Raw genomic sequence first — 8369 nt, forward strand, 5'->3', positions numbered from 1 at the left:
AATTTGGATTTAAAGTGTTGCAAATGAAAGTTATAAATCCCAATAGATTGTCTGACAGCAGCTTTTCCTAGAGGATGTGCAGCACTCCAAGGACTTCATGAGTGGGGTTGGGGGTACTTGGATCTTTGTCCTGTGCCACTCTGAGAATGTCATAGAATGGAACTTCACCTGCCACCAAAGCTCCTTGGACCTTGTGTTCCCCAGGCAGGCACAAAGTGTTTGTGCTGCTCCCCCTTTTGCACAAACCAAGAGAGAGCTGGGATTTTTCCAAGTCTCATGTCTGCAATGGGCCATATTCCTAGAGAAGCAGCAGCCCATCCCGATGAATATGGTGAGTTATATGGATGGTTGTGAGCTCCACTTCCTGCCTAGAAATCCTGAAACTGCTTCTGAATGCTGCTCCTTCAGCTCTGGGACACCTTCTCACACAGAGCTGGGGAAAAAATCCCCTGGTCTCTGGCTAAAGGGTGAGTTATGCCAAAGTTAGAGCTCTGTGTGAAGTCTCTATCCATCCCTATCCTATTAATATACCAATATGTGGGGGTGTGCATGGATGTGTCTTGTACACAAAGGAAGGAGTGTGCAAGCAACGGTACTGACACTTTCACTGTCCATGTTCATCCCACACCCATGGGTACAGAGACATTATGGAAACCATGGCACACAGAGACCCTTCTGTCCCTGTGTACAGAGACATCCAAGAGCCCCTGGCACACAGAGACCCTTCTGTCCATGGATACAGAGACATCCAAGAGCCCCTGGCACACACAGACCCTTCTGTCCCTGGAGGATGGAGCATGGCAGGTGGGGGTGGTTGGTGGGTAGCGAGTCCTGGACAGCAGGCCAGACCCGGCTCCAGCCCTGCCAGGCCCTGCCAAGGCTCAGTACCAGCTCCTCTGGAATGGGAAAGCCCTTCAGCATTGTCCCTGCCCAGAGGGGCAGTGCTGGCCTGGCAGCACAGGTTGTTTTCCCCTCAGGCTGCAGGAGATGTGAACACAACACTTGCCAGCACTGAGTGCGAGGCACAGCTCTGGGTGCTCCCCATGAACCTCAGCTCTGGGAGCACTGTCTGCCACAAGCACCAGGGGCTGCAGTGGGAGCCCGGCTGGGCTCTGCCCTGGGGCCATTCTGCAGGGACAGCTGGAAACAGGGAGCATTCAGCTGCCACAAACAGCCAAGCCAGGGCTGCAGGGCAGCTGCTCCAGCCTGGACTGCACTGCTGTGTGCTGTGCTCTGGGGCTGGGGCTCCCCACACAGGGGACTGGACTGGAGTGCCAGAGGACACAGAGAAGCTTCAGCTTCAGCCTCACTGAGGTGGGTGCACGAGTTGGGAAGTGTGGGGAGCCTCAAGGGGATTCAAAGAGCTCATCTGCTGCAAGGATGAAGAAAAGGGAGTGGGAACTCAGCAGTGAGGAGAGCTGAGGGCTGGAGAGTGGCTCTGAATGACACTAAAATGCCACTGGACCTCTGAAACATTGCTGCTCCTCAGCCAGTGACAGCATGAGTCCCTAAACCTTGGCCTTTCTTGTGGTCAGGGGCAACACGGAAGGCCAGCAAGTAAAGGAGACTGCGATGGGCTGGGAATTCACTGGGTGAAAAAAGGGAGCAGTTGAGAAGTAAAAGGCAGGTGGGGGAGAGAACTGTTCAGAGAAGGGCTGAGCTACACTTGAGCAAGCTGAAAAATGTCATTTGGAGCCAATACAGATTGATTTGATTTCAGAAGGTATTGAACAAGTTTAATTTTTGGGAGGTGTCATGCTTTCCCTTGGAGATGTACACTCTGCAAACTTGAGCTGCGTTGCCAAAATGCTCAAGCAAGTCTGTGCTGCAGGTGACACCATTTCTTCTTTGGCTGATTCCGGCCCGGTGCTGAGCTCCAGCAGAGCCCTGCCAGAGCCCAGAGCAGCCTCAGCATCCACAGAGCCCGGCTGCAAGGAGAGAAAGCAGAAACTGCCCGTCAGCTGATGGCTCCTGTCCCCTTGTCCCAGCTGCCCGTGGTGCCCAGGCCATGCTGGCTGTGCCCAGAGCAGTGCCCAGAGCTGCCCATCAGTGCTGCCTTTGGGAGCAGGGCAGGAGGGCAGGAGATGTGCCCAGCCTGCAGCCAGCCTTGGCACATCCACCTGCTCAGCAGCTGCCCAGAGCAGGATGCTCCTGTGCTCGCTGCCATCTCCCAAAAGCTCTGAGCCCACCCTGCCAAGCAGACGGGGACCCACCTCATGCCATCCATGGCTGGAAGAAAAGCTGGTCCCAAATGATGTCCTCAGCCTGCTCCAAGGGCACGGCCCATCAACGCCGCAGCTGCTCCCAAGAACTTCCCGATCCAGACTGGACCAACCAGAATGCTTCCTCTAGAAAAACAAACAACAAATTGTTGAAAATAGATTACAGACAAAAAGGGAAAAAAAGAACAAAGGTAAAAATCATATCTCTGTGAGGGGATTGAGGAAGGCCCAAGCCCTGCAAGCCAGGGAAAAACCCAGCCATGTGTGAGCAAAGCCCAGGTTTTCTCCCTTCCCCCTGCACTGTCCCCCACAATAACCGTGATCCCAAAGCAAACAAGGGCAGTGGAGCTGCCCAAGCCCTTCCTTGCCTGCACAGCAAAGCACCTGTGCACAGATTTGGGAGTCCCACCTCTGCTCCCACCACAGGGGTTTGTTTGTGTCGGGCTGGATGCCCCAGCCCCAGCCCCAGCCCCAGCCTGGGGCACGGTGGATGCTGGGGGCTGTTGGCAGGGCCAGGAGCCCACTCCCATTTCGTACACACCCCAGCCCATGCCCCCAGCCCTGCCAAAAGCAGCTGGGCAGCCAACTGAAGGATCAGCTGCATCTGCCCCCGTAAAGGGGGGAACCTTTGCTTCCCAGCCAGGCTGGGCAATGCCCAAATCTGGGAGCATTTCCCCACGTGTGGACTCATCTGCAAATACCCTGTGGAGTTTGGCTTTGAAGAAGGTGCCACAATCAAAGTGCATCACCTTCAACTGCTGGTGGCCAGGTTGAGGAAGAGGTTGTCATCCTTCATGTCATCCTTGATGTCATCCTCGCTGTCTCCTGCAGCAGCAGCCCCACCCGGTACAGCTTCTCTGGGCGCTCCTTCTCCTTCCCTGGGGTGAGACCAGGCTGTCAGGGCTCTGCTCAGGGCCCCAGCTGTCAGGGAACCAGGACAAGCAAAACCTTCTTGGATGGCAGCCACCAGGGCTGGGCAGAGCAGCTCAGCTCCAGCACAAGGGCTGCGTGTTCCCATCCCATGACCCTGGTGCAGTGACACGGGCTGGCTTTCTTTGCTTCTCATTGCCAAGGCATGTGTGCAGCTGTAACTTACCAGGGCTCTGCAGCACAGTGTGCCTGTGGCTCTCTCCCTTCTTCTAGGGCAGATCAATATCCTGCATCCAAGGATGACAGAACACCTCTTCTAATGAGGGTCTGGCCAAGGGGTGCATGGATAAACACCACCCAATCAGATTTTGGCACTCTGGGAAGAGAAACGAGAAACTGCCTGTCAGCTGGAGAAGGCTCCTGTCTGCTTTGCCCCACTATTCCCATGCCCAGGCCATGCTGGATGCGCTCAGAGCTGGGCCTGAACTTTCCCATCAATTCTTAGTTTTGGGGGAGAGCAGGACATGTGCCACCTCCTCAGCAGCTGCCAGAACGGGATGCTCCCGAGCTCGCTGCTGTCTCCCAGCACTGGTATTGCACCCATGCCCAGAGAAGAGGATTCACCTGGAGAGAGCCGTTGTGGCAGTGAGAGCAGGCCCCAGCTGAAGTTCCAGCCCCTCCTGAAAGGCATCTTCCCGCAGACCATCTCGTGCAGCAGGATGCCCAGGGACCAGATGGTAGCTGGCTCACCATGGTACCAGCCAAAGCGGGTCCATTCCGGGGGGCTGTATAATGGTGTTCCTGTGGAATACAGATGGAGTTCATCAGGGGGATGCTGCTGCTCCCAGAGCCTGGCCCCAGCATCCCTGGGCAGGCGGGGGCTGCATCAGTGGCACACAGGGTGACCACTGTCCTCTCACCAGCATCTGGGACTGGTGTACAAACTTGGGATTGCAAAAGAAGCCACTGGTGTGGGAAGGGGACAGTGGAAGCTCTGGCTAGGCCTGACCATGACACGCAAAGGAAATACCCACTGCGTGCTGGGGAAAAACCATGCCCTCATTCTCCCTGTCTGCATTGCCCCAAACATATTATAAAGGCAAGACAAACAGGGCAAGTGGAGCAGTCCTTCCTCTTGCCTGCACACAAACCGGCTGGGACACAGGTTCCGACCTCCCTCTCTGCTACCCTCACCCACGACTGTTTTTGTCAGGCTGGCTGCCCCAGCCCAGCCCCAGTCCTGGGCACAGTGGTGGGCAAAGGCTGCCAGCAGGGCTGGAAGATGGCTCCCCACCCAGCCTTGCTCTAAAGCAACTCAGCTGCAGATTCAGTCCCTTGAGTGGCAGCAAAAGGGAGAATCCCCGCTGCCACACCCAGCTTGGGCTGTGAGATCTTGGGCCGTGAGATGCCAGGAGCGGGAGCACAGCCCTGTGTAGGCTCACCTGCAAAGTGAGTGTAGGCTGTCTCTTGCAGGTAGGTGCCACAGCCAAAGTCAATCAATTTGGCCTGCCCGGTGGCCAGGTCAACCAGGATGTTCTCTGGTTTGATATCGCGGTGCAGGACCCCGCAGCTGGTGCAGTGCCGCACGGCCTCCAGCACCTGGCGGAACAGCTGCCGCGCCACCTCCTCGCGCAGGAACCCCCGTGCCCGAATGAAATGCAGGAGGTCCTGAGACTGCTCTGGCCGCTCCAGCACCATCACAATGTCGCTGGGGAGCTCAAGCCACTCCAGCAGCTGGATGACACCGGGGAAGCCAGTGGACACCTTGTCCTGCAGCACAACCTCCAGGGGAGCGCTGGTGCCGTCGGGCTGCGGGAGGAGCACGATGCCGTCAGTAGGGCCGATGCCGTGCCAGGGCTGGGCAACCCCTCAGCCAGCCCGGGATGCTCTGCGCCCTGCGATGGCCCCACGCCCGCTCCCCCTCGAGACGTCCTGGTGGCTTCCACCCTGCTGGGGCTTGGATCATCCCCACCCGGCACGGCCCGGCTTCTCCCGCTGTCCCGGCTCACTCACCAGCTCACTCCAGTGCCAGATGCGGTTCCGTGGCACCTTTTTGATGGCGACCTGCAAGACAAGGGGAGCAGCGGGCTCAGCACAACGCCCGCCCTGCCGAGCCCCATCCGCCTCCTCCTGCGCCCCCTCCTCCTCCGCCCGCCGCCGGCCCCGCCGCTCACCGGGGCGCCGTCCGAGAGCCGCGTTGCTGCGAAGACGCTGCCAAATCCGCCGCACCCCAGCAGCGAGCCCAGCCGGTACCGCTCCTGCAGGGCCTCCTGCGCCTTCCCTGCGGGCGGGACGCGGCTGTCAGCGCTCGGCCCGGGGCCAGCAACGGCCCCCGAGCGCCCCTCACCCGCCCCGGCCCGGCCATCCCCTGGCGTTCGCTCTTTGCAATGCGACCCGGGAGCCGCGGGGCCGAGGGCCGCGCTGCCGAGCGGTGGAGCATGTTATGAATAGAAAGTTGTATTTTTTTTAAAGTTTCAGAGTTAAAAAAACCAAGCCAGACCGAGTCAGCCTCCTTTAGTTTCGCTGCCGAAGGAAAGCTTTTCAAATACCTGTTAATGGCAGGTGATTAACTGATTGTTTCCCTGATGCTGGCTGCATGCCAAGAAGATACCAAGGGAAACCCTCCAGGGTAAAGAGACAGGCAGTGACACCAGAGACAACATGCAAATAAGAAACGCAGTGCACCCTGGATTGTTACAGTTTTACAGTTTTTATAAGAAAAACCCCTAAAATCACGAGCCAATAAGTGACTTAGAGTGACGTCTGAGGATGCGAACATTGTCCCGTACCTGCTTGAATCTTTTTGTTTCTCGCCCTGACCTGAAAAGAAACTGATTAAAGAGACCCCCCGGGTTTCTAAACCAACAAACCAAGGACTCAACGACTCTCCCGTGAGGACAGAGTCCCCAGTTCTGTCTGCAGGCCAGCGGACAAAACTGCATCATCCTCCTGCCTCGTGCCACGCCTGGGAGCAGCGGCGGCGAGGGCGCAACCCGTCGATTTCTTCCCACCTGAGCTGATTCTTCTTAATAAAGGCATTAAAAAGGAGAAAGATCTCCTGCCCATTTATTTCAGAGCAGGGGCCGGGCAAGCCGCAGCGGAGGCGGCGGGAGCGGCGGGGCCGCGTGTGTCCTCCGCGGGCCCCGGGAGGAGCCGGGGCCGGGGCCGGGGCCGGGGTCGGGGTCGGGGCCGGGCTCGGGGTCGGGGTCGGAGTCGGGGCCGGGGCCGGGACTGGACCCTGCGTCGGGGCCGGGGCCGGGGCCGGGGTCGGGCCAGGCGGAGCCAAAAGCCGGCGATGCCGCCCCAGCCCCATGCACTGATCCCCGCCCAGCAGCGCCACCGCCAGCACGGCCAGAGCCGGGCTGGGACCAGACCTCGGTGGGACGGCCGGGGGCGGGCACGGGGCAGCCCCGCCCGGGGCCGGGGGCGGGCCGGGGGCATGGCCCCGCCCGGCACGGGGAGAGGGAGGCGGGGAGAGGAGGGGAGACCGGGAAAGGGAGAGCGGGAGAGGTGCGGGACAGCGGGAGAGGGAGAGGAGAAGAGAATCTAAAGTTTTGTCTGTCGCTGCTGCTGCTGCTGCTGCTGCTGCTGCTGCTGCTGCTGCTGCTGCTGCTGCTGCAACTGAAGCTCCGGGGCCGTTTGTCCCCGTGTCCGTTTGTCCGTTGCCCGCTCGCCCCCGCCCCGAGCCCCACGTTCCCCGAGGGCAGCCCCTGAGCCTCTGCAAACACGGGAACTTTGCCGAGTTCAGCCAAGAGCCAGAGTCTGGACACCTGCACAGTGGCTCAGGAATCCCCTCGGTCCCTGCTGTGCATTGTCCCTGCTGAGGGTCAAAGACTCTCAGAGCGCATTCCCTGAATGCAGAATTTGTACCTGACCCAAGCACTGCACTTACCTCTCCAACATTGCTTTCCAAGAAAAACAGGGGAAGCCAAACTGTGTGCAGGTCATGGTATCTTAAAATGTCTAAAACTTGCCAACTCATGGATCTTAGAGGTGAGATCTGTTTGGAATTAATGGGATGGACAACTAGTGCAAGATAGAAAAGGGGAGCATAAAAATAAATCGAGAAAAATGTCTTGAATTGTTTCAATTTTCATTTATTTTCTTAAAAGCTCTTTCAGTTTTTCCAGAATCTTCTCCTCAGTCCTGTTTGCTTTTTCCAAGAACCTTTCCCGGAGAACGAGGTGCAGCTTCTGTCACAAGGTGTGTCACCAACTGCAGCTTCTCTTGGCTTTCCACACTGTGTGTGCAGCACACTTGCAGCAAAGCAGGACAAATATTTGAAGAACTTGACAGCTTGTTCTTTTCTTTTCCTTGTGGGCTGGGCAGTTGTGCCATTGGTAAGGTTTTCAGTGTTACTGTTCTACCCTAAGAAAACATGACAGGCTACCAAGAACTCCTGGGGAATGCAAGCCTGACTGAATGCAGAGAAAGAATCTCCAGAGCCTGCAGCCAGAAGTGGAGAGCTGTGTGATCATCATTCCAACACCCCCAAGGACATCTTGAAAGTGATCTAGAAGATGAAAATGGGCAGACAGAGAGAGTTTGTTTCTGTGCTCACTTCAGATTCTTCTACATCTGAAATCAATTCTAAAATCTCCATCTAAATGAAGAGTACAATCAATTCATGAAAAGCACCAAAACAAACTGTACCTCTCAGGAGATGACTGAAAGAATGTGAAAAGGAAAAATGCAGGAGAAATGCATTTCTCAGCACTGCAGTATTTGCCTGCCTGAAACCCTCCTCTATCTCCTCCCCATCCCTGGATCTGTTGGTGTCAGTTCTGTATTCGGTGGTGCTTCCAGCCCTGAATCCCCTCATCTACAGCCTGAGGAACCAGGAGCTCAGGGCTGCAGTGTGGAGACTGATGACTGGACATCTTAGGAAGCATTAAACAGATTGCCAATTTCGGCAAATCACTTGTAATAAAATTATCTTTTATAGCTCTCTTGCTTTGGTTCTTTGATTTCCCTGTAGTTTTGATTATTTGATATTCTTCCTCAAGCTAGATGATTGTTTCTGCCATTTCTGACTTTGTTTCTCTCCACCTTCCCTGTGGCCACAGACTGTGACAATGAGGAGCAGTGTTCTCAGTGACTTTAGAAGAACTAAAGGATCTCCCAGCAGAGTTTTCTCCAGAGATTCCTCTATTCTTGCAATCTCTGGAGCGGCAGCAGCAATGTCTGTGTGCAGAGCTGGGGGCAGATCAGTGCTGGCACAGCAGCTGTGCCCAGCAGCTTGGTGTTGGCAGTGCTGCTGCCGTGGCCCTGCCCCGC

The 8369-nt window shown here is 56.7% G+C and overlaps 1 protein-coding gene across 1 annotated transcript; it reads right to left on the reverse strand.

Annotated features, from left to right (window-relative positions):
• Positions 1 to 2914: 2914 nt before the first annotated feature.
• LOC135306055 (serine/threonine-protein kinase pim-1-like) lies at positions 2915 to 5532 on the reverse strand. The gene is made up of 7 exons (XM_064429615.1): positions 5466 to 5532; positions 5267 to 5373; positions 5106 to 5156; positions 4535 to 4832; positions 3717 to 3893; positions 3319 to 3468; positions 2915 to 3100 (listed from the first exon to the last, which is right to left on the reverse strand). Exons 1-6 carry the CDS (start codon positions 5530 to 5532, stop codon positions 3362 to 3364), a joined length of 807 nt encoding a protein of 268 aa, XP_064285685.1. The 3' UTR covers positions 2915 to 3100; positions 3319 to 3361.
• Between the last annotated feature and the right edge of the window lie 2837 nt (positions 5533 to 8369).

The sequence above is a fragment of the Passer domesticus genome, chromosome 8 (assembly GCF_036417665.1).
Source record: "Passer domesticus isolate bPasDom1 chromosome 8, bPasDom1.hap1, whole genome shotgun sequence".
NCBI classification, from domain to species: Eukaryota; Metazoa; Chordata; class Aves; order Passeriformes; family Passeridae; genus Passer; species Passer domesticus.

What these genes read in the sequence shown, in the direction of transcription:
- LOC135306055 (XM_064429615.1), bottom strand. Translation starts at nt 5,532, where the DNA reads ATGCTCCACCGCTCGGCAGCGCGGCCCTCGGCCCCGCGGCTCCCGGGT. An exon ending in GGCTCTCGGACGGCGCCCCG is followed by an intron (nt 5,157 to 5,266) that starts GTGAGCGGCGGG and finishes CTTGTCTTGCAG; the next exon opens with GTCGCCATCAAAAAGGTGCC. An exon ending in TCTGGCACTGGAGTGAGCTG is followed by an intron (nt 4,833 to 5,105) that starts GTGAGTGAGCCG and finishes TTCCCCGGTGTC; the next exon opens with ATCCAGCTGCTGGAGTGGCT.